Raw genomic sequence first — 26,262 nt, forward strand, 5'->3', positions numbered from 1 at the left:
TGCTTTAGGAAAATGACTCTGGCTTGAAGAAGAAGAGATTATCTCTGTGTTGGAGGCAATAGTCCAGACTGGGAGATAATGAAGGCTAGAAATGGGTGGTGGCAGTGGAATAAAGGGAGCTCCACAGAACCAGATAAATTGTGGACATAGAACCTACAGGCAAGGTATCTGTTTGAATGTGGGAGATACAGGAAAGGGAGGGGTCAAAGACGATTTGCAGTTTCTAATTGGATGGTGACTGTTACCAGTTCATCCAACCAGGTTCTTTCTGGGAAAAGAACTACTCACACTCACTACAAGGGTTAAATCATTTAATGTTGCTAATAGAACAAAGATACACAGATACCGGAGCCCTGGGGCCCTAAGATTCCCAACTTTGGGATATACAGCAGGCTTCTCTGACCAGGAGGACATCACACTGAACAGGATAAAAGCTGGAGCTGAATGACCTAATTCCATGATTAATTATAGTTTTAATAGAGGAAGAAGCATCCATAATAGAAGCATCAATCAGTACAGATCACTGACAGTGGTAATTGGTCAGTTCACAAGGCCCCCCCGCCCCCCACCCTCACCTTAGGCTGCCTATTCCCCCATGCCTACCCCATATGAACATGAAATATCTGTAGGCCAAGGAGGAGGGACGGACTTCGACAGCCAGATGAGTACATGCACAAATGAACAAATCTTACTCTAATGAACAACAGGATACAAGAACAATGCAGGCAGCAGCCTCTGCTAAGCATCAGTGCAGAAAAAGACATATACCATCCATCATTCCAAACGAGAATTCACTGACTACTTCTTAACCAGGAACGGATACCATTAAAGTCTGTTCTTGACCTGGGTAGATGACTTGGGTCTTCCAAGACAGCCTTTGTGGTTGCAATCGTTCTCTAGACATCAGCACAGTGGTGGTCCCCCAGCAGAAATTGGGAAGTCAGGAAGAGGAGCTAGTTTGTGTGATGGGAAGAGATGAAGAATTCTAGATTTTCAATAATTTACAAACATCAAGGTGAAGATTTTGGCCCAAAGGAGAAAAATTCTATTCTAAAAACCATGTTTTGCCCTCCCACGTTACAGAGGTGGTTGTGGTTAGGCAAAGAAAAAGGGTATTAAAGAGAGGGAACATCTCTCAATCACCAGGAACTGAGCAAAGTCAACATTTGTGAGCTCAGCTTTTAGGACACACAGACTTATTTTAAGATGTGAAGGCAGGGAGAGAACAGTAAACCACTTTTTTGATGTAAATATTATCACATAGTATTTGCAAATCTGAAATCACAAAGTCCCAAGGTGACAATGTAATTGCTAAATACTGAAGTCCACACTGTGAATTAGGTCACTGAGAGGGAAAGAGGGCTCCTTGTCTTTTCTACAGAGAATGCCAGGAATCATTTCAGTATCAATGGAAGCCATATAACAGAATTATGGCCTAAGTTCCCAATGCCTGATAAATGGCTTCTGTCTGTGATGCAGGTGCCCTCTGCCTTTCACAAACAGCTCCGTTCCTTAAAAGTTGCTTGCCAATTGATTGAAGCTGAAGTATCTCTCAATCATTTGGAACCTATTTTAAATGTGCCAAGGAGCTCACTATTAAAACTCTCCCTGACATCACATGGCAATTCTTAGCTCAGCTCTCATCTGATTCTCATAGCTGCGATGTTAAGTCAGAGATGAGTAGGACATTATTTTTATGCCCATTTACCCATGGAAAAACTGAGGCCCAGAAAGGTGAGCTGATTTGCCCAGCAGGACACAGCAAATTAATCCTAGATCCAAGCCCAGCAATGTCCATTACCCCATAGAAGAATGCCATGACAAATTCTGCAAATGGAAGTATAAGCTGGGTGAGTTACCACCATGTTTACTTTCCTTGAATGTCAATCCAGATGTTCACCTGATTTTCTAAAACTGGGGTCCATCGGTATAGCGACAGTTGAGAATTAAGAGAGAAGCACTTTAGGCCATCCAATCAAGGCTTGTTTCCTGGTGTGTGTGTGTGTGTGTGTGTACACATGTCTTTTATTCTGCATACTGAAAGGTCACCTGGGATAAAAAGGCCAAAGGCTACCAGGACAGTAAGTGTGAGCCACTAGTTGGATGGCCTCTGACACTCACTCTGCTGCCAGATCGATGGATAATGGTCAGGACCTTCTACATCTCTGCAACTCAGATGTCCTAAAATAAAGGATCCATTTGGGGATATCATCTCCTTCAACAGGAACGGTCATGAAGAGAGCCACAGCTATCTTTGGAAAACATGGATCTTCCCAACTAAACAGAATTGGAGAATCACATACCACTAAGGAGGGAGGAGACCTCAGAGGATTCTGGTCCAATTCTCTCATTGGAGAGTTGAAGGAACTTGGACCCAGAAAGTGGAGGTGATTTGCATAAAGTCACTCAGGAAGTAGCGCTAGAGTAGGCAAAAGTGCCCGGGGAACTCGATTCCTGGGCCCGTGTATTTCCAACACACCATGGCAGTTAGATGAGTTGTGAGAGGAGCTGGGGGAAAGGGAGCTGAGATTCTGAGAAGGAAGCAGGGAGAATATTACAAGGACAGGGCAATGAGAGGTACCTTGTCTGCGACTTAAGTCAATTCCCATGTCAATATGGACTAGGAAAAGAAAAATGAGCCAAGCACCTATGGAAATGAATCGCAGAAGCAGCTGAGCCTGGGGGAAGGACAGGCTGGGGGTGGAAGGGGAGGGGAGCCACAACCACGCACAGGCAGCAATTCCAGTATGAAAGGCACTTGGAGTTACACCCAGGCAAGTGGCAGTCGGGGTTGGAATGCCCCAGACAGCTGTCCAGAGTGGAAAGCGCCTGAAGCTGAGAGGGTGAGGAAGCGCCACCAGAGGGAGCTAAGCAACAGTCTATGAACCCTAAGGAAGTGAGGAGGCCTGTTGGACGAAATCTGGGCTAGTGCAGAGGAAGCACCTTCAAAAAGAGACTGCTGACCTATCCTGAACAGAACTGTATGTAGCATTGGCCTTTCTGACAGATAATCTCCAGTGTGGACCTGGGCCTATGTGGCAAGAGGGTCTCCTGGTTTATTTTATGCTGGAACTTGAGGAGGGGGTGAGCTGTGGCTTAGAAGGTGAAACTACCCTTCTTCCACCTCCCCGCCACCTCACATATTCCCAGAGGTCCTTTCCAGCCTGGTCTTATAAAGAGCCACCTTTCAGGCATCTCTGCCCTGTCTACCAAAGAACCCTCCTGGACTGGGGGTCAGGAAAAGGGACAATATCCAAATGAAATTGCACATAGGCCTTTAGACCAAGCAGATGGAGGGATACAAAAAGCCCATTTAAATAGGGATTTGGGGACTAGAATACTGGATTGCAGAATGAGACAGAAACATGGCCAGTGGAGCTTGGAGAAACATGGTGGCATCTCCCTCCCGTCCCCCAGGCCTGCAGTAGAGCTCATTCCCCATTCCTGGTCTGGGGAGCGGCTTTTCCTGGGGGGGCCTGATTGGGACCTGCAGCCTGCTTTCCCTTTGGTTTGGGATTTGATAGCAGACTCTCGAGGTAGTTCCTAAGCCCCAGCAGGGAAGGGAGCGACCGAGAGCTCCGAGAGGCCAAGTAGCGACTGTATTTCCTGAGTCCCCACTCAGGATCATCATGGAAGGCTGCCTGCAGCTCTGTGAGGCTGACATTCCGGAGGGCAAGGAGCTTGGCCTGGGTGCGGGTCAGGACATTGACATGGACCAGGGGCTGTAGAGAAGCAAAGCAGTCCAGATTAGAGAAGGAGAGCACTTTGCGGCTGATGTTTTGGCCCAGGTAGATGTGCAGGATCTTGCAGAGGTCCCGCATGGCCCGGACCGAGGCCAAGGCGCTGTTGTCATTCATGCTTCTCGAAAGGTAGGTCTTGACCAGATTCTTCAGCCTGTAGCTGCTGGCCCCGGGCACTCTATCACGGACCAAGGGCAGAATGTCCAGGAACCCTGAGATGGTCTCGTGGAACTCCCCCTTTTTTGAGAAAGTTTCTAGGGTCTTAAAGAAGACAGTAAGACTGGGTGACCAGAGCTTGTAGCCGGCTAGGATGGGGTGGGAGGAAGAACGGAGGTAGCAGAGGAAATTCTGCAGGCCATCCTCAATGGCAACCCCCCTGGAAAAGAGGCTGAAAAGGGCCTCCTCTTGTTGAATGATGATACGGAAATTGTTCTCGCCATTTACAGCGGCCAGCTGGCTGATCTTCTTGGCTGGGGATGAGAGAGAGAAAGAATGAGAGAGGGGGAGAGAGACAGAGGGGCGGGGGACAGAGACAGAGAGACAGAAAAGAGAGAGACAGAAGGACAGAAAAGAGAGAGACAGAGGGGTGGGGGACAGAGACAGAGAGACAGAAAAGAGAGAGACAGACGGACACAGAGGCAGAGACAGAGAAAGAGAGATATATAGAGAGAGAGACAGGGAGAGAGGGAGAAAGGAGAGGAGAGACAGAAAGAGGAGAGGGAGAGACAGAGATAGAAACAGAGAGAAACAAGGAGAGAAGAGAGAGACAGAGACAGAAAGACAGAAACAGAGAAAGAGACAGAGAAACAGAGAGAAAGAAAAAGAGAGAAAAAGAGATATAGAAAGAAAGAGACAAAGTAAGAAAGAGAGGATAGAGAAGGGAAGAGAAAGGAGAAACAGGGAAGAGAATAGAGTAAAGGGCAGAGAAGAAAAGAGAGAAAAAATAGAGAGACAGGAAAGAGGGAAGGAGAGAGGGACAGAGAAAGAAAGAAGAAGAGAGGGGGGACAGAGGGAAAGAGAAAGAGTTAGAGAGAGAAAGAGAGAGAGAATGCTAGAGAGACAGAGAAAGAGAGAGAGGAATTAATAGAAAGAGAGAGTAGATAGAGAGATACAGAAAGAGAGGAAGGGGAGGGAGGAGATGGAAAGATAGAGACAGAGAGGTGGGGGAGGGAAGGAGAGAGGGAAAGGAAGAAGAGGAATAAGGAGGGGGAGGAAGAAGAGAGAGGGAGAGAGAGAGAGAGAGAAAGAGAGAGAGAGAGAGAGAGAGAGAGAGAGAGAGAGGATCAGAACGCATAGGACATGGAGAGATAAGGGAAGAAGGGGTAAGAAAGATCAGTGTGAACAGTGTCAGAGACATTGAAATAATTGCTTGAGTTCTATTCCTATTTCTGGTGTTTAATTCATCTCTCGGAAACCATGCACCTGAAGCCAAAAGTGAGACCCTTGGGTCATCACCTCTCTCAATTAGTCATTTAACCAACCAGTATTTTTTCTTTTCCAAAATTTTAAAAAATTATTATTTTTTTAATCATTAAGTGTTTATTCAGTTTTCTTCTCTCTCTCCCAACTCTCCTTATGCAACTGAAAAGGAAGGCAGGAAGGAAGAAAGGAGGGAGGGAGGGAAGAAAGGAAGGAGGGAAGACGGAAGGAGAGAACAAAGGGAGGAAGGAAGGAAGGAAAGAAGGAAGGAATGAAGGAAGGAAGGAAGGAAAGAAGGAAGGAAGGGGGAAGGCATGGATTGGGGTAGGGTGGGGAAGATGATCACATTAGTATTTATTAAGCACCCACTGAGTGTTAAACCTACTTGAAGCAGCATGGTATGGTGGGAAGAGCCAGTCTTGGTGCTAGGAAGACCTGGTTTCAAATTTTGCCTCAGTCATCCTGACTGTGTGGTCCTGGGCAATCACTTAACCTCTCAGTGCTCTCGGCAGCCATCTGTGACTATCAGTTATAGAAAGGGTGCTGACTTGCACTGGTGGAGGAACTGTCCTCATCTGGGAGTGCCCTCAGCCAGTGCTATCCCAGGTCCCATTTCTCTCCTGATTCCTATCTTATGTATGAGACACCAACCCCTGAGCCTTTCTCTGATGAAGGTTACTCGAGAAATGCTTCAGGGGAAGCTGTGCCAGCACTAGGTCCAACATAAAGCAAGTGTTTAATAAATGTTTGTTAATTGAAGGAAACGAGCCATTATTAAGGACCTCCCAAGGGCTAGGAACTTTTTAAATAAACAAATATTATGTCATTTGTTCCTCACAAGTCTGTGGTTATCATTCCCATTTTATAGTTGAGGAAATGGAAGAGAACACAGGTTAAGTGACCTGCCTAGGGTCACACAGCTGGCAAGTGACTGAGGCAGTCAAGACCTGAACTCAGGTCTCCCAGACTCCAGGCCAAGCGTTCTACCCCCTGTGCCACCAGCTGCTTCTAAGAGACTGATGGACACCCTCCAATCAAGCCTTGGGGAGCTCCATCTCCTCTGTAAATCTCCACTTTGCATCAGTGATACACTGCAGATGTGTCCCCCAGGGGTTTCTTCTAACCATCCTGGAACCTGATTACAAACCTGATTTTGCCCCCAGTCGGGTTTCCTTGCTTGAGGATATGATATTAACAACAACAGTAAAAAATAATAATAATAATATTTAACATTTTGACGGCGCTTTAATGTTTGCAAAGCATGTTATGAATATTATCTTATTTGACTGCCTAGTACATGCTAATCAAATGAGAGAATATTTATAAAGAATGCTTAGCACAGTGCCTGGCTAGTATAAATGCTCCTTCCCTTCCAGACTCAGAGCAGGGGGTCTGGGTGGCTTGCTTTAGAGATTAGGGTTTAGAAAGAAATGTTCAATTTTCTCCCCTTTAGAGGTGCATAGACAATGACTGAAATCTGTCTTTACATGCCCACCCTTCCCCACCCCCATCATAGCCCATGGACACTTTAGGATCATGATGGTCTTAACTAAGATGCTAGGACTAGTGCTGGAAAGGAACCTGGAGGCCATCTAGAAAATCACATAAAAATAATCAGAGGCAGGATCTGAATCCAGGCCTTCTGACTCTTGAACCAACACACTCTTCTCATTGTTGTACACTGCTTATATCACTGAGCTGCCCATTCATTCAAGGAGCATTTATCAAGGGCCCGTTTGGTATGCCTTATATATACCGTGTTTCCCCGATAATAAGACACTGTCTTATTATTTTTTTTGGACAGAAAAACACCAGAGGGCTTATTTTAATGAACATTGACATTAATTTTAATAAACAGGTAAATGTGAACAAAAAAAGTACCTTTATTCAATAATAAATTCAATAAAGAACAGGATGACGTGCTCACTGCTGCAGCTCTGATTGGACGCAGCTCGGAGCGCGGCGTGCGTTTCACCCGGGGGGGGGGGGACGGTGCATACAGAGGGTACCGTAATGTAGCGTGTAGCGCAGGGGATCACCTTCACTACAGTAGCAATCTCAATAGGGCTTATTTTCGGGGGAGGGCTTATTTTAGAGGAATCTTGTACAGTAAGGGGAGGGCTTATTTTCGGGATAGGTCTTATTATCGGGGAAACACGGTAGATCATATTGGGTATTAAATCTCCCACCTCCACGTCTTTGCACAGGTTGCCTTGTAGACCTCACCTCTTAAAATCCTGTTTCCTTTAAAGTTTGACTCAAGGGGCACTTCCCACACAAGGCCTTTCTGGGCTCTCCTTGCCCTGTTCTCCAACTTGTTAGACTCTTTATAAACTATTTTGTTTGTTTCATATTGACTTATTTATATGCATGTTGTTTTTCCACAATAAAAGGTAAACTTCTAGAGTGCAAGGGATTGTTTTATTTTTCTTTCTGTGACCCCAATTTATATATATATATATATAGTATTGTTAGTGCCTTGACTACAACTGGCCTAAGAAATGCTGGTTGAATAAATGCCCATTTCTGGGCCATGCCAGCAATTCAGTCTCCCTTTGGATACAGTGACCAGACTGGCCTGGCATTCCAGGTGCTGGCCACCACAGCTGGCTTTAATGGAAAGGAGAGTGGGTTCTATCTGATTTCTACCTTTCCCTTCCAAGGCAAGCTAAGGCATTTTGTTGTTCAGATGAGCCAGTCAGGATCCTGGACTAAGGCCACAGAAATGAGGATCTGGGATGACGGGGGACTGGCTGACTCTTGATTGGGTTCTGTTTTTAGGAAAAGGTGGATTGAACTGAAGAACTAATCTTCCTCCTCTTCAATGTCTACATGAGGCCAGGCATTTGCGTAACTTGCCTTGCCTCTCAGTATTAACATCTACCTAAGTTCAAATGTCCACATTTTTTAATATAAGGAAACGGAGGTCTTGAGATGGGCATGAATGGCCCAGTGGACCCTGCTCTTCTCTCTACCAAACTGATGGCAGGACTGGGCCCTAAGGTCTTTAAGTGAGCCTTGGTCAGAGAAGCTGCCACCTGGGCTACTTCTCGAATATGTGACCTTGGGCAAATTGCTTAAATCTCCAGGGATCAGTTTCCAGAAGGGGAATGATTGGATCAGATGATTCCATAAGGTCCCTCCCAGCTTTAACCCTTGGTCCTGTGAAAATGTTGACTTGTGAAATTGGAATCCAGACATACTTTCTTCCCTCAAGGCAGAAGTCCTGACCCAAATTAACTCCAGGACCCTTGGGCTGAAGGCAAGGCGCAAGCATCAGCTGGCTGAATAACCATCTCACAGGGCCAGTTTTTGGTTGCCTTTCCACATTTAGTGGTGACATACGGATACCCATTTGGCCTATCCACATCTCCTGGGGCTCTGGATATGAGACCAGAAGAGGAAAGGGGGTATTGATGGGAGACTCACTTTTGCTGTCAACCTTGAGGTCAAAGAATACCAAAGCTCTGTTTTCTTGACTGGGTTCTCTGAAGTTATCGATGGGGTGGCTGGGGGGGGCCCTCGTGCTGCCTGTGCACTCCACAAGATCTTCTGAGTCACTGCTGTCCCCGAAATCACTGGAGGACTGAAACACAGAAGCCACTGTGACACCAGCTCAGAAAGGGGTGTGTGCCACCACTTTTCACTGCAGAGCAATGCGGGAGGGTGGGGGACGATGGGTGTGGAATGTTTCGTGCCTGGTGTACCTTAGTTTTGCTTAACTGTTAAAGAGAAGGCTAGCTGTGTGTTGGGGAGGGGGGGAAATGGGTATATCTGGAAATGTTGATTGTCATATAAAAACAAAAATTATCAACAAAACAAATCCATCCATCAACATCCTGAACAGAGCCAGAACAAGGTATGTGGATGGGGGAGTGCAGAGGACAAGAAGGTTACTTGACTGGCTTATGAAGAAGAGACTTGAGATTACTAAAGCTCTCCTCTGATGCCTCATTGGGGCACCAAGGTCATCCTGAATTCTCTTAACCCGTAAGTCAGAAGACTTCAAATTATGGCAGGTTCTACCATAAGAAAGACTGACTGTCCGTCATCGGAGGGTCAGTCTATTTAATTTATAGAGAACTTGATGGTGATTCCACTCACAAAAAACTTCTTTGCCACGGTGGCCCACTGCTTGTCCTTCCAAGTACTCACAAACCAGGCATTTTATAAGCTCCAAGTCATCTTGTTTCTCACCCTTCCTCAGGGGTGCTCAAGTAGAAATACGGCTTGTTATAGCTTCCTTCCCACCCAGAGTCGAATACATGTCTATTTGCCTGTCATCATGCATGAAGCTTTCACAAAGCTACCTAGTGCTGCCCTTCACCCTAACCTGCCAAGCTCTGATATTGTTCAGGGCAAGCCACAAGTGTTAACTCACAAGACTCAGTTTCAGCTCCTTTACTATCTTTCAAGATTTATTTTTTTCAGCTGTAAAAATCTATTTTCTCTTCCTCTCTCCACTTCCACCATTACAAAAAAATAAAAATAAAAGTGAAACCTGATAACATAAGTAGTCAAGCAAAAAACAATTCCACTTTAACTATGTCCAAAAAAAGTCTCAATTTGCACCCCGAGTCCATCATCTCTGCCAGTAAATGCTTCATGGATCCTCTGAAATTGTGAGTGGTCACTGCACTGATCAGAATTCTTAAGTCTTTCAAAGTCGTTTGTCTTTACAATGCTATTGTTGAGTATAAATTGTTCTCTCGGTTCTTCTCAATTCATTCTGCATCAGTTCAGAGGCATATTTCTCTGAAACTGTCCCTTCCAACATTTCTCACAGCACAATACCGTCCCATTACATGCATATACCATAATTTGTTCTGCCATTTCCCAAAAGATGAGCAATCCTTTAGTTTTCCATTCTTTGCAACCACAAGACCCAGCTCTTAAACAGATACAAGGCACAGGGCTCTGTTCACAAATCCCCTGCTCCATCACAGCTAGTTACTGAAGGCAGCTTCCAATTCACAACAACAACAACAAAATCATCCTCCCAAATAGCCACTCATTCCCCACCCTCCCATGCCCTAGAGAATTCCCAGCCAGTGTGGCTATGGAAACCCTTCTGAAAAAAGCTGAATCTTTGAGAAAATCAAAAGTGGAGGAAAGGACGTACTTATGGAAACAAGGAACAGCCTGTGAGATCTGACCCCTAGGGTTCCAGCACTGGGCATATGCATGGATGTTCAAGGAGTCTTCTTGACTTAATAGGGAGATCCTGACCCTCTGGATATAGGTGTAGGGTTCCAGACATGTTAGGGGAGGTGTGGTCTCATGGCTAATAGAAGGATGAGGGGAATGATTCCTTGCTCCCCTCCATAAAGAATATGGGAGCTCCCAGAACAAATGGAAAAAGGAAGACAGAAAGGGCCAACTTAGCCAGTGTGCTCACCTCACTCTCTTCAGAATCTTCAGAGCTGCTGATTACCACAACTGCATTATCTGCAAAATGGAAAGGGGAGTCAGTAAGTCCTGGGAGTGTGCTGGGAGAACATGGTGAGGGCATCAAGGTGCCCAATGAGTAGAGAATGGCTGAACAAAGGGCATAGATCTACACAGTAGACTACACCTGCGTCATAATGACCACTCTGAGGAATGTAAAGAATTATGGGAACCGAGGTAGGGCATAGTAAGTAGGACCAGAACAATTCACACAATGACCACAACAATTTAAAGGAAAACAATGCTGAGAGACTTTCAGGACTGTGATCCATGCAGCGACCAACTGTGACTTCAGAAGCTTGGATGGTTCGAGCATTACATGCCTCTTGCCTCTCAGCAAAGAGGAGGTGAACTCCTGGTGCAGAAAGGGACAAACATTTTCAGGCACAGTTGATATGTTGTTTTACTTGACTGTATTTATTTGTTATGAGGGAGGGTTTCATGAGGGTGTGAACCACATATAAGTAACAGTGATGTTTAAAAATTTTAGTGAAACCTTATATAAAGGATAAGATTTCTACAGCAAGTTTACAAATTTTATGAAGTTTACAAAGCACTCACAGCAGCCCTATGGGGTACGTGGCAAATATATTATTATGTCTGTTTTACAGATGAAGAAACAGGCTCAGAGAAGTTGACATGTACAAGGTCATTTCAATATTATGTGCTGATACTGGGACTAAACCCAAATCTCTCCTGATGCCAAGTTCAACAATCGTTTTTTTTTTTAAAGTTTTAATGTTTTATTATAAACAATATTAAACATCAATCCTACCAATTAAACTCATTTTGCAATTATTTCCATCTAAACACATTTCAGCACATAATATGCCATAACTCTTTTTTCAATAATTCTCTCTAATCTCCATCAGGATTCCTTGTTTGACTATTTACTTCTGCTTCCCTTTTTGACTTATGGGATCCTGTAACCCCATTGCACAGATGAGAAACTGAGGCTTAAAGAGGATGGCACGTCCAAGACCATACAACTAACTGGTAAGTAACTGGAACTGATATAAACCCAAGTCTCTCCTGAAGGCAACTTCAGTAATTTTATTTTAAAATTTTAAAACTTTATTATTATAAGTAACATTAAACATCAATTCTCCCAATTAAACTTAATTTGCAACTATTTTCATTTAAATGCATTTCAGTATGTAATATGTCATAATTAATTTTTTCAGTCTCTCTCATCTTCATTGGCAGTCCTTGGTTGACTTTCCATCTCCATTTTTGTTGTACACGATTTGATAAGTGTATTCCCGTTTTTTTTTTTCCTGCTTGGCATTACTTCGTGGAGATCTTTCTAGGTCTCACATTTTTTCCTGTGTGACTCTGGGCACATTGTATAATCTGCAGGCCTTGGGAAACTCTCTTGAACATATGGATGAAGTCATAGATTGGTAGTTACCTTCCTCATGGCCATCCTTGTGACCCAGTGAGGTGATGGCCATCGCGATGGGCTGAGGCGGAGACAGGACACCAAGTGTTGCAGTCCTCTGCTATCATGAGCAGAGCTATGGTTCATCACCACTCTGACTGGTCTAATTCCCTTTGGACAGAAAATTCCCACCAGCTTTTTACTCACCCAAGCCCAGTGAAATGGAATCCCCAGTGGTTTACGTGTGAACTGCTTCCTTATCCCCCCAGTCCCAAACTCCCTTTCTCTCATCTTAAACTCATCTATCCCTTCCATGACCCACACCAGCCCTGTTTGTCCCTTCCATGGTATTCTATGGAATTCCGTTACATCATTACCACATTCCCTTTTATTTGGGGACCTCTTTGACTCCTTCCCCTTCTACCTCTTAGCACTTGCAGAAATCTGGCTTGTCTCAGAATATGGCACCTTCTAGTTGCCCCTCCTTTGCAGTCCTGGTTGCATCTTCTTTCATATGCCCCAAGACACTGGTATAGAAGGAAGAGCTGAAATGCATCTTGCTACTCCTTGTCATTTGCAGACTTTTCCTCCGCTTCTATCACTCAGTTATTTCTCTTCCTTTGAGGTTCATTTTGCCCAAATATATCCCCCAATCCAGATTCTCTGTCATTAGGCAATTCTCCACCCCAACTCTGCCCCTATACAAGACAATGTCAAGATATGTGTTAATGTTCCTCCAAAAACCCAAGTCTTCTGGTTCCCTAGCCTCCTCTGCTCCCATGACCTAGTCTTCAACTCCATCTGAACCATAAATTGGGATTGTCACAACTTTGATCTTCCTTTGTCAAGTGTTCCATTTCTATGACCAAGAATTCTGAAATTCCTTTATTTGACCATAATTTCTTATTATTTCATCTTTTCTCTAAAACTTATTCTTTGTTCTCACCATCGCCTCCAGTTTTTATCCCCTGGTACCCTCCCACACTATCATCTCTACTCTGGCTTCACTTTCTTCCCTTTGGAATTCTGCCAATATAGTTGACCAGTTTGTCATTACACAATTCTCTCCTTTTGGATCCTTTACCCCCTCATCCTACCAGTATTTATGCCTTGTCAAATTCGAGCCCTAAATTACTCCTACCATTTGCCTCTTTTGCTCTTACTCATGTGGTACCAAAACAGAGTGGAGGAAGTCACAGCACTCTACAGACCAGGTCCACCCAAAATTTATGTAAGCTGATCTCAACTGGGCTCTCACCACAGCAAGGCAATTCTTTTACTCCTCTCTGCTCGACTCTCTATTATGCTTATCACAGCTGTTATTCCAAACTTCCTCTTCTCTCCTCTATTCTCCTATACAACCTCCTTCACTCTGCTCATACTTTACAGAGAAAATAAAGGCCACCTGATGGGTCCCTCTTGACCTCTTCTCTATATCTCAAAAGTCTTTGAAAGTATCTTCCATTTTATACTTCAATCTCGTTGCCAAGGTCAACTCCCACATATACCATGGGTCTAATCCCTTCCTTTTTCTGGTAGACTGCCCTTATAATCAAGGCCTTCCCCTCCCATCACTTCTGTCCACAAACATACCAGGTTTTCCCCTACTTGGAAAAAAATTCACTTGACCCTACCAACCCCTCAATCTATCACGATATATCTCCCTTCCCCTTCTCAGCAAGCAGACCAGTATGCCTGAATTATGAGTATAGAGGGGCATAAATTGTAAAAAGACTGGAAAACAAGGAAGCAGGTAGAGGACAAGAACTTTAGATGATGGAAGACTTCTCACACTGGAAGTACTCCCCCTACCCTGTGACCTTTCTCTCTGACTGCTCAAAGGTGCAATAGTTAATGGAATACTATCAAGATTAAATGTAGACGTTCCAAATGGCACATTATCATAGTCATTAAAGGAAAGGCTAACTGAAAAACAAAATACCTAATAATTGGAAGCGACTTCAATTTGTTTCTTTCGGACAAATCTAAGAGAAATACCAACATGAAATATAGTAATGAATGATCTAAGTGTTAAATAAAATTATAATAACAAGACAACACATGAACATTTGTAGTATGAAACTAAACCTGAAAAAGAATTTTTTCCCCTCTGAACATACATAAAATGTAGAGGGAAAGAAGACAAATGAAATGGGTATGCAGCTAAAATTAAATATGAGAATCTCAAAATAAGTGTAAAAGTAGGAAATTTAAAGTCATGAAAAGAAAAAAAAAATGAAAATAAAGCAGAAATGCACTGATATAATAAAGAACTGTTCCGCCACGTCTTAGTTGTGTGATTTTGGCAAATTATTTAACCTTTCTTAGTATAAGAATAATGAGGTTTAATTACTGCCATCAGTGAATCAGAAATGGATTGGGTTGAGAATTTTCAAGTTACATTGTAACTATTTTGAGTTTGGGGTTAGATAACATACCAAAGATAATAATATGGATGATATAAAAATATGCTTTTAAAAATATACTTACTACTGTGAAATCTCTTAGATATTGTGAAATGTTGTTAGAGAGGTCACTTCCCTATTGAATTATTAAAGTGACTAAACTGATGTCATTTGGCTAAAGTTCCTTTAGTAGCTTATGAACTGGGGTGCCAGAAGATAGTGAGATTGCTAAAAACAAACTAACAAATATTCATTGGGTCATATTCTCCTCTAGCTTGTTTCCTAAAGGGAAAAGCATTTCAAAAGGTATTTCAATTTGTGCTTTCAATTTTTTTTTCAAATTTCAAAAGGTAATTATTTCATATTTTAGATGTAATTCAATAAAAAATTTATCAGATTTATATAGTATATATAATTTCAAATCTCATTTCATTTAAATTTATCAAAGGGTGGTATTTATGTATATCAAGTAATTTTGAATTCATATTTCATTCAAATTGTCAAAAGGGTTTCAAATCTCAAAAGGTGAATTTTTAAAAGGTGGTATACATGTCATTTCAAATTCATATTTCATTTAAATTTCAAATTTTAAGTTTACAAATTTTGTGATTTCATTCCAATCAATAAATTTAGCAGTTAAAACATTTAGATCAATTTAGATAGATGCAATTTCCCCTAATTCCCCCCTCAGCCTAGGTAAATCTCTTTACAAAGTATCCCAGTCATAGTTTTAAGCTCCTATTCATCCTTTTAACCTGCCCTGAGTTTTGGGGGTGATGCAGGGTGTGGTAGCAGGGTGTGGTAGCAGGGTTTAACACCAAGATAGGAATAAACCTGAGTTAAAACTCTGTGAAATGAGTCCATTGGTTTAAGTCAATGAAGGTGGGAGTTGTGGGGGCAAATCTGGGGGCAATCATTGTTAAGTATAATCTTGGCAACAGAAGCTGATGTAGCCCTAGATGAGAGAAAAGCCTCAATCCATCTAGTGAGTTGGTCTACAATATCAAGACAATGTTTGTAAATACCTGATTTGGGCATGTTAACAGTCAGTTTGGAGATGACCAAATGGGGTGATAGGCCAAGGGATAATCTCCAAAAGCAACATTTTCAAAAGAATCCTGGTTATAAGAATGACAGGTGTGACAGGAAGCACATAAAAGATCAGTTACCTAAGAGATACCTGGGGTCACCCACATGGGGTTGATTGTCTCCACCATTCCCCAAATGTCCCCCCTTTGTGAGTTGAAAGGCAAGTTTAATGGTAAAATCTCTTAGGGACTTACCAGTTCCAGGGATCCATACCTGTTCCATCCATATCCCAGATACCTGTTTCACACTGCACTTCTCAGGGATTCAACTTTTTCTTGCAATTGTCTTTGTTTCTTGATGGCAATATTTTCTAACGTCCGACAAGATGAGGTTTATCTTACGAGGGGATAGCATGGTATGTTGGCAGCCAAGAAGCAGACCACAAAGCCCATTCTCTTAAGAGAGAACAGCAGCTATACAGCTTGAGGACATGGAGGTACTCCCCAGTGGACAGCAGCCAGTGGACAAGAGTCAGGTGCCATAGACTGTGGGCCAAAGAGATGATCTGAGGTCCTGGAGGGGCACTTCAGATACACCCTTTTGTCCATGGGCAAAGATCAAAAAGGCCCGTTATAATCCAGAAGGCTCAGAGCTGTTGTCTAGAGTAGAGATCTTTTCAGTAGTCACCAGATGTTCAGACAGCAGAGGGAGAGGTTCTGGGACTGAGTCTGTAGTTAGAGCAGTTAACGGTTTAACAATTTCACCAAAGGTTGGAATATACTGTCCACAGTAACTTGTACCTCCAAGTATGGTGTGGAGCTGTCTCTGTCTTCATTCGGGCAGTGTTGAATCCCCTTCCAGGTGAATGCAAACAGGCACTGGACAGATTCACTGACTGAAAACTGAAAAAGGCTGAGCTAATAGCAGCAATGCAATTTAGCTGTATCAGGAATGGTGGAGACAATGGTATCTGGTTTAGGTACCTAGGAATAGCATAGGAATGAATAGCACAAAGATAGCATAGAAGAATATAAATAGCATAGAGAGCACTAGAGAGGTTGCCATCAGAGGCTGATTTAGATATTTTAGAATCCCTTTATCAATCATAGATGGTTCAAATGAACCATTCTTTACTAATTTAACTTTGGGGAGCTTTTAATTGGAAAACAGTAATAATAACTGTTGGTTAGGGTGGCAATTTTCTACAAGGAACATTAATAGGTAAAACAACATCACTTTTGAGAATATCCTAATTATAATTTCAGAAGTGATAGATCATTAATTCTGCCAATTAAACAACAATGATTTTTAAATGTCCAAATTATAATTTCAAAGATACAAAGGTTCAGATGGAAGAGGATCACCTTTTATCTCAAGTAACAGGCATGGCTGATCTTAAAAGCCTTATATTATTAGAAAAATCAGCTCCATTCAATTCAGATGGAATCTGTTCAGTAGTGGCATAAGTAATATTAGTTGTTAAAAATACAGAGAGAGAGAGAGAACAAAATGAATAGTCAATAGTATCTAGGGAGATCTAAAGTTTCTCTTCCTTATCACAGAACTGAGTGAAGAAAACTCAACCTGTCTTGGGCTGGTCCTCAGGTTTCTCTGCTTCTCATCTATTTCTTTCTACATTTTTTAGCACAGTGACCCTTTTCCCCATAGTAAAAACAAACTAAGGGTTTGCTTTTGTCTGCTTTGGACTCAAGTGCAGGTGTTATTGCAAGAGTCTTAGGGTCCCAGTTACTCAGTTTCTTTTCTTTTTCATTCTTATCCCTTTAAAAAATACACAGAGTTATGGCTTTGAGCTCACTAAAATTCTTCCCATGCACCCAAGGCAATTATTCATGAAAAAATCCTCTGATTTCTGAGGATGCCTAACTTACAAAAGCTATATTAATGATTTTGTCCTCCATAGAGTTGAGGGTCAAGTACTACACAACCTGTAGCTCCTCTGCACAGGCGGTCATAGAACTCTTTCTTTTCTCACCTAATTTCCTGAAACTCTCTAGAATTCTCTGCCAGAGCCTTTTTTTGCTTGAACAACTATATTCTCATCTGCCAGGAGGTTAGGATCCCCTGAAGTTTAGGGGTCTGGGTTGGATCATCTTCAGGGAAAGGTGGTGAGCAATTCCCCCCAACTTGGCTGTCTTTTCTCACTTACTGTTTCCAATCTTAGTTCTGAGGTTTCCAGGTGTGGAGGAGAGCTAAATTTAGCTTCCTTATTTATTTTTAAGCAATCGGGTTTAAGTAACTTGCTCAAGGTTACACGGCCAGTTATTGGCCACCACACTGGGGGTGGTGCTAAGTGTCTGAGCCCGGATTTGATCCCCAGGTCATCCTGACACTGGAGCCGGTGCTCTTACTCACTGAGCCACCTGGCCGCCCCAGCTTCCTTATTTTTAATGCCTTGAGGAAAAAGTTCACCTACCATTTCAGAAGAAAAATTAATATATGATTATGATACATCTAATACATCTATGGCATGGGTAGCTAATCCAAGTAGTTCTCTAACATGCACAGGAGAGAAAGAGATGATAGGTTCATTTTCCTCAGACATCCTGGGACCACAACAGAGCAAAAAAAAGAGTTGATTGTTATGATCACAAAGCACCCAAGGAAGTAAGAAAAGAGAATAGAGTTAGTAGTTAGTTTTAAAAGGTTTATAGCTGAAATAACTATTCTAAATGTTTCTAAGTAGAAAAAACCCATCTATTTCTAAGGCTTGAACAACTAATCTAAAGAGTTTCTTAATGTACAGAACGTGATCACAAAGAATTGAGAAGAAAGAGAAAAGCAGTTCACCGGTAATTTTTTTAACCAATTTATAGTTTGAATAGTTGGCTAAAGACTAAAACAGTATAAAAACAAGAACTTAATTAGGACAGAACATACAGATGAGCTATGGACAATAAACAAGGGCCCATGTCTTGTTAAATCCTATTGTGAAATCTTCCTCAATGTTTAACAACTCCATGAAAACAGTAAAACGACACACAGAACAATTGACACACAGAACAATTAACAAGGGCAAGTGCCAGTTTGAAAACTCTACCTGAATAATACCCCGTCTAACTAAGCTGATGTCTGCCTAAACTGAGTGAATCCCTATCTAGTGAACTGCAACATCGCTAAGTAATTCTACAATATTCTTTACTCCTTTAGATTTCCTTATTCATGTCTTCTCTATGTAGGATTACAACTACTTTTAAAGCCTTGACATTACTGGCTGCTACTATCAGCAGCTAAACCTAATCTCCTTGCTACACCTCTCACCTATACCAAAGCTAATCCTGACTAAATCCCTACTCTAAGTTCTACTTACTTAAATGACAAGGTAATACTTTGTCACTAACTGCCCTAACCACAGTTGATGTAAGCAGAGGTATGATCAGACAGCTTACATGTTGTAAGTATGTTGTTAAGTATGGGCCCTAGTTGCTTGTTTCTTGGGTTGTTCAGAGATCAACCCTTCCTCATAAGTCTTATGTTTGTGTGGTATACCCCACACAGACTCAAGCTCACTTCCCTATATCTGTCTTTTTACACAGTCAGATGTCCTTTTCAACAGGATTTACTCAGAGAATCCTAATCTAAACTCTCATCTAAAATCTAAAAATCTGGGGGCGGCTAAGTGGTGCAGTGAATAGAGTACCGGCCCTGGAATCAGGAGGACCTGAGTTCAAATCCAGCCTCGGACACTTAAAAACTAGCAGTGTGACCTTGAGCAAGTCACTTAACCCCAATTGCCCTCCAAAAAGCAAAAAAAGTCTAAAACTCTGGCACTAGTCAAATAAAGCAGATAGACAAACACAGAACAAAGAGAGAAACATTTAAGTATTTTTTTTTTGCAAATTTAGTTTCTAATCAATTTTATATTTTAGTTTCCTATCTTTAGGACTTTCCTTTCCCTTTAGAAGGCCAAAAGAAAAGGCATAAATACATTACAGTGAACTAGAATCTCTAGTCACAAATTTAGTCTCAAATTATTTATTATCTATCTTTTGTCTCTACAACTTTCAATGTGACCAGCACTGGGAATAGGGAGAGAAAAGAGAGACTCATCTTCTATGAAGACTTTTCTTTTTGAAAGTCCATTTTTTTTTTACAACCTGTTTCTTTTTGGTTGGTCAAGCCAAAAGAAAGGACATAAGTGAAATACCAATTGGCTATGGGTTAGCACAAAACATGGATTGCACTTACACAGAGGGGCCCTTTAAGGAGCAATAGACATGTCTTATTCTTAATTTCTGAAAAAAAAAAAAAGAAGTTTCAGTTGCCTGGTTTCTGATGCTGCAAAATCTTTCTCCACACACTTTTAATTTTCTCTTTAAGTGGAAACCAGAGAGAGATTAAAATGAAAAATTTAGCAAGAGAAAGGGAAAAGAAAAACAGGATCTTCCTAAGGCTTACCTGAGCCCAGAGAGAAAGAAGATCAGGGATGGAGAGGAGTCCAGGTCCAGGATGCCCCAGAGAAGGAACCGGGTCTGTAGTACCCAGAGCATTAACTAGAGGCTCCTAGGAGGTGGAGTCCAATCCTTGCTTTCATCCATTCTGTCTGCAGGTACCAATTTTAAATTAAGAATTAAAAAAGAAACTGGGAAGCCTTTCTGGGCAAAAAAACCAACTTTTATTAAGAAAAACAAAGGTGCGGTCTACAGTCTACCCAGTATGGTCTGAGACCCCAAGATACAAAATTTATAGTTATTTAGTTTTCTTGATTCATGTATGGTAAAAAAAAAAAAAAGCTTGCTACTGCACAAATCAGTTTTCTTTTACTCAGGCAGGCTCTTGAGAAAACCAGGGTGCTTTTTAATCAGAAGCACAGGGCAAACAACTACATTTTAATAGAAAAATAATATATAGGTATGATTATTATGGTCACATACTTAACGTACACACTTTGTACTGATTTCATTACACTTCTAAGGTTAGTTAACACAGGAATTTCCCTGGGACTACATCATAGTTTAGTTACACACAGATTTTTTTTTTAACCTGGGACTATGTCCTTACTGTAAATCACACATTTATTTCTTATCTTAATAATTATAGTGGATAAGAGATTAGCAAGGCTATACAGAGCAAAGCACTCAAGGCATTGATTATTATTATTATTATTTTGCTTTTTTTGAAGGGGGGAAGGCAGGGCAATTGGGGTTAAGTGACTTGCCCAAGGTCACACAGCTAGTAAGTGTTAAGTGTCTAAGGCTGGATTTGAATTCAGGTCCTCCTGACTCCAGGGCTGGTGCTCTATTTACTGTACCACCTAGCTGCCCCTAAGGCATTGATCATTGATCTTTTTCCTTTAACTTATCACATCCTACTCAAATTATGATCATTTTTTGGACACATCTGTTCTCTCCCCTACTAGATGGAAAACTCCCTGAGGGCAAGAGTCAGCTGGTCTTAATCTCTGCACCACACACAGCTCCTGAGATCTAACAGGCTGGGTGCCCAGTAGGTGTTTTCTGATTTTGAATTTTGATTGGGCATTGTACTTTTCTTTGAGGGTGAAGCCTGGGTGTTAGACTTCAAAATTCCCTCCCAACAGGAGGCCCTCAGTTAATGTTTGATGACTGATCGATGGTACCCTACTTATCACTGTGGCCAGAATCATGGAGTGCCATCATTGGGAAGAAAATGAAACAGGACACAGGGAGTGCCCAGCACTTTGTAAGGAGCATTTCCTTGGGATGCCCCCAGATTTCCTCAAATAGCAGAAGTCACTGGTTCCTAATACATGAGGAGGTCTGCGGAAAAACTAAGCAATAAGGGCTAGAATTTATAGAGAGCCTTAAGGTTAGCAAAGTATTTGGCATGAGCTGTTTCACTTGATCCTCACAACAACCCTGTGAGGTAGGTACGAGGAAGCTGAGAAGGAAAGAGAATCACATGAACAGTAAGTCTCTGCAGCAAGATTTAAGCCAAGGTCTCCCTGGCTCCACGTTTTCGCTCTGTCTACTGCACTACCTAAGAAGCCTTGGGTATCGTGGGTCAAGCTGGACATCGAGAATGACCTCGGAAAGATTAGAAAGATTAGAGCATGGGTGGGATTGCTTCAAGAAGGAGTGAGATGCCCCTCACTAGAGCCGGATTGAGGATGGGAGGAGTGGTGTGTTAATGGGACTGCTGGGATTTGGTCGCAGGTCTTTCTCCTCATCTCCTCATGGTGGCAAGTGGGTTATTCACAGCTGTCTATGTTAGTCGGAGGTGGTAGCCTGTGCTCCTCCAAAGCTCTTGACTGGGCCCCAAATCAGAAGAGTAAGTAATGATAAAAGTTGTGGTCAGAGCCAGCCTAGGGGCCTGGTGGGCAGCAGTAGCAAGGAGGCCCAATTATTATTGGAGCCTTGCAAAGAAAAGCCACTTTCGGCTCCCTCTCTCTTCCATCCCCACTCCCCTGCCTTGGTCTTAGGTGACACCTGAGATGTCTCTTTAGCAGGCCAGAATGTCACCGTGTTCAAAGAAGGCTTATATTTGCAAATAGTTGAATGACATACCAATATTACAATGGCTATATTGACTTGCTTTCATTCAAGCTGAACAGTATGGGGAGCCAGGGGATGCCTGTAGCCCCAGGGTAGGCTAGAGAGCAAGAATAACCAGAAACACAGGATGAGTGAATTCGAGAGTTTTGAGAGAGTTGATGCTGGAAGTCTGGGATTTCTGTCAGTGGGACTGCCATGATCCCAGGCAACCAAGCTTGAAGCCTTCAGATTATCAGACTCCTTCCTAGTCCTCATGCCCCATGGATGATCAACCATGGGATCCTAGCCTTTGGACTTCCATTGGTCTCTTCAATCCATTTTTACCCCATTTCATTATTGCTTTTAGTTAAGGTTCTTATTAGACCTCATCCAGTTTATTGCGATGACCTTAGAACTGGTCTTGCCACCTCAACTTTTCCATGCTTTGGTCTGAAGGGCAAAGCTGCCTTTCACTGAGCTGAGTGAAAGGACCAGGGTATAGGAAAAGGAGTGTAAACAAATGATTTTTTTCTCAGAGGCTAGAGAGGAGGGTAGAGAAGGACCCAGACCTAGAAAGAGTAGGATAAAAGTCTCCATATATATGAGGGCTCTCTGAGGAAGACCAGTCTCCAGATATGGGCTAAGGTAGACTCTGTATCCCCCTCTGGCCCTACAAGACCACCTGGTAGAGACCTTGGATCAGAGGCCTTCTAACATCCATGGGATGGTGGTGTCTGTTGTCCTCCATATTCTTGACTTGAGTGGATGAAGCTGTCCATGCTTGAATCTGAGGAGGTGGATGAGAGGGAAGGGAAGATGTCTTCAAGGCTGGAAATGACCATGAACCCTTGGGGGACAGAAGCAAAGGCTGAACATCTGGTGTTTATCAAAGATTTCCATTCCATTCCATTCCATTCCATTCCATTCCATTCCATGGCGGAGGACCCCCTTAGAAGGCTCACCTGAGATACTAACTTCTGCCTTAAGGAGTGGAACCGGGGGAGCCTTTCCTTTTTTGAGACTGGGTCTCTCTATCTCTCCCAACCTGGGAGTGCAGCAGCCACTAAAGGGCCACATATGTAGCCCGGCTTGGGGCAGGGGGCCCTTCCTGAGCTTTCACACATATTCCCTCTCATCTTCCTCTTGCAACCACAGTCAGCCCCTGCCCATGGATTGGCTGGTGGTGGTCTTCATTTTATATCTATGAACCTTATCATCCAACTAGCCTGGGAGTTCCCCATGGCAGGAGGCAAGGTGGCTTAGAACCTACCTGGCAAACAGGCTGGAAAAGAGAAAGCATTGAACTTGGGAATCAGGAAACCTGGGTTTCAGTTTGGATTCTGACACTGATCAGCTGTAATTGGGCTAATTACAGAACCTTTCTTTGACTCAGTTTCCTCAGCTGTGACAATAATATATAATATGAATGTAAACATATAGAAATTAATAATAATAATGATGATTATGATATCTAAGATTTTTGTAGCATTTTGTAGCATGTTGAGGTTTGGGAACCGCTTTCAATGTCTTCTCATTAGATCCTCACAACAACTCTCTGAGGTGTACATGCTATCCATTTTACAGATGAGGAGACTAAAGCTGGGAGAAATTAAGGATCTTGCCCAGGTTCGCACAGCTATTAAGAACCCAAGGAAGGCAAGACTTGAACCCAGGTCTTCCTGACTTCCAAGTCCGCCCCTGTGCCCACCTCATAGTGTAGTTGTGAGAGAAGAGTTTGGAAAACCTCAAAGTGCTCCGTTAATGTTTTATTACTATTATTGCTTGATGACTGAGGTCCCTGGACTCAGAAGGGGCCGCCAGACGTTGCAAGAGAGAGTATTAACCACATCATATCCTGCTTCTTTCTCCTCCCTCCTATCTCACCTTGCCTACCTAGTTCCTCGGAGCATGTGCCGCTGTTGGGCTCTGCTGTGGAACACGTTTCAGAAGCCGGGGCTGGGTTCACTGAGTTGTGAGTGGCACCAATCTTGGCAAGTTGGTTCGCTCCCGAGGTGCTGGCCTGGGGTTGCCTGAAGACCTTATACACTTTGTGTCTTCCGCTTTCCCCATATTCCTTCTTGATCACCTTCCGTGAGGTTATTTTGTTGGCATGGGATGATTTCCTCTTCCTTGACTGGGCACTAGGGTTCTGCCCCTGCTGGAGGGGAAGAGAGGGCACAGAGAGACATGGTCTAGTCACCTGGAGGGGCCCAGAGAAGGGGGGAGGGGAAGGGAGAAGGTGACAGGAAGCCTGGCTTGGGGAGGCTTCCTTCCCCACTTTGTTTTCCCTGTTCTGGGAATGGTTTTCTAATATTTTCTTTCCTTTCTACTATCCAATTCCTGCTCGCTCTTATGTACCTGGCCTCCTCCAGAAAGACTTCCCTGATCATCCCAGCCTTCAGGGACCTCTCCCTCCTCTAAAATCCAATACCACTAGTAGACACTGAAAACCCTCTGTCGCCATCTTCTCTGTTTTATATCTAGTCAAGCCTTGTCCCTCGAAATGAGGCTACGAGCTACTCTCCAAGAGCATGGTCTGTATTGTCTTCTCCTTCTGCCTGCTTTTGTGCTGGGCACGTTCTTGGTGCTTTATCAACACTTCTGCCTCCCTGCCCCAGCTCCTGACCTCAGCATCCAGGGAGGGTCACAGGAGTTGGAGTGACTGTGACAATTCCTACAGCTCAGTTCAAACCCCATTCTAAAGTCACAGGTTTATCCCTTCTGTGGCTGGCCTTCAGTGGCTAAGCTTACAGTATCCCAAGCAGCTCTTGAAACCAGGACAGAAAACTCGAGGGATCCTTTTCCTAGTGGACATGCTGAAGACACTGTCAGCTTGATCAAGCTCCCAGTGGGCTGAGTGGGTTCAGGGTAGAGCTGGGGGGCTTTTAAAAGGGGGACAGATGATTGGCTCTCTTAAAGTCACATTCTGATCTTCCTGCCCAGATATCCTCAGGCCTAACTCCTTCTCTTCCCACTGATCCATGGTCCTAACTGGACCTTAATACCCTTTCTTCTTTGGTCCCACAACCTAGCTACTGCTCCCTTCTGTGGACCACACAGTTCGAGGACCTGAGGGGCAAAGGATGAATATGGGAAGCTGGTTTTGGGCGCGGAAGAGGTTCTTATGGAGGGGTGGACAAGAAGGCTTCTTACTGTTTCAGTCTTATTCTCTGTAATGTGTCCCTGTTTTTGCAACTTCTTCTCATCTTGCTATAAAATTGGGGAAAAAAAGCCAACAATATGTATGAAAGGGGTCTAAAGTGTTCCTAGACCATAAACTGGGCTCTGGATTCTTATAGGGAGGAAGATGAACTAATGGAGAGTGGACAGGCTTGGGAATCAGAAAATAACATTCCTATACTGCTTTCCTCAAATCCTGTTCTGGAAACTGAATATTGATTATTATCCCCATCTTTCAGAGGAGAGAACTGAGTATCTGGGAAGTGAAATGAATGGATTGCCTCTAATCACACAGCTGGTTAAGTGGCTGCAGTGGAATTCGAACTCAGGTCTTTTCTAATCCAATTTCATTCCTCTCTCCACTATGAGATACTGCCTTGATTCTATCTACAGGGTCATATTCCCTTTTGGCCACATTACAGAGCATCTTTCTCCCTTGCCATTGTATCTCTGACCCATGATGCAGTTCTGGACTTGAAGTTGGTGGGTTCAAATCTGGGCTCTGCCACTAACCAACTGGGTGACCTGGGGAAAAGGGCTGTAGCTTCTGAATGTGCAAAATGTGGGAGTTTTACTCTCTGGGCTTCAAGGCTCCTTCTCGCTCTGCCTCTCAGCCACCCTGGCTTCCTTCAAGTCCCAGCTAAAATCTCCCCTTCTGTAGGAAGCCTGTCCCAATACCCTGAATTCTAGCTCCTTCTCTCCTTTGACAATTTCTCATTTTATCTTGGCTATAATTTGTTTGTATTTAGTTTTTTGTAGTTGATTCCCCCATTAGATTGAGAGCTCCTTGAGGGCAGGGACTGATTTTTACCTTTCTGCATATCCCCACTGTTTAACAGAGTATGTATAGCACACAGTGGGAGCTTAATGAATGATTATTGACTGACTAACATTTTCTGAATCCATAATTCATGCTGTGGCTATTAGACAGCTAAGTTCTGCTCCCTGAGGAGGTAAGGGGGTGAGGTCTTTGTCCCTCCAGGTCAGATTTATCTGAGATCCCTCCCAGGTTTGGCTTCTGTGATTCTAATCTTATGGTTCTGGCTTTGGATTTAAGATCTAGTGTTTTTTCTGCTTTTCTCTGCTGCCCAAGGACTCCCTTCCAAATTGGTCCTCTGCAAACTGCTTGTGTGTGTATGGGGTGTGTGTGTGTGTGTGTGTGTGTGTGTGTGTGTGTGTGTGTGTGTGTG

At 43.0% G+C, this 26,262-nt stretch overlaps 1 protein-coding gene across 5 annotated transcripts in view; it reads right to left on the bottom strand.

Annotated features, from left to right (window-relative positions):
* Window positions 1-293: 293 nt before the first annotated feature.
* PML (PML nuclear body scaffold) overlaps window positions 294-26,262 on the bottom strand; it is a 50,165-nt gene continuing 24,196 nt past the window's right edge. The window contains exons 7-10 of one of the 5 annotated variants that reach the window (XM_069071192.1): window positions 23,777-24,047; window positions 10,558-10,607; window positions 8,589-8,745; window positions 294-4,210 (exon numbers count right to left, since the gene is read on the bottom strand). In XM_069071192.1, the coding sequence (XP_068927293.1) occupies window positions 3,432-4,210; window positions 8,589-8,745; window positions 10,558-10,607; window positions 23,777-24,047 (1,257 nt within the window). In that variant the 3' untranslated portion in view covers window positions 294-3,431. Of the gene's footprint in view, window positions 4,211-4,635; window positions 4,792-5,275; window positions 5,322-8,588; window positions 8,746-10,557; window positions 10,608-23,776; window positions 24,051-26,262 lie in introns of those variants that run through there. The other 4 variants (XM_069071193.1, XM_069071191.1, XM_069071194.1 and 1 more) reach the window with 4 other exon arrangements.

This window comes from Petaurus breviceps, unplaced genomic scaffold, assembly GCF_028583685.1.
Source record: "Petaurus breviceps papuanus isolate PSGF00001 unplaced genomic scaffold, PetGlider_PUasm1.0 90825, whole genome shotgun sequence".
In the NCBI taxonomy this organism is placed as follows: domain Eukaryota; kingdom Metazoa; phylum Chordata; class Mammalia; order Diprotodontia; family Petauridae; genus Petaurus; species Petaurus breviceps.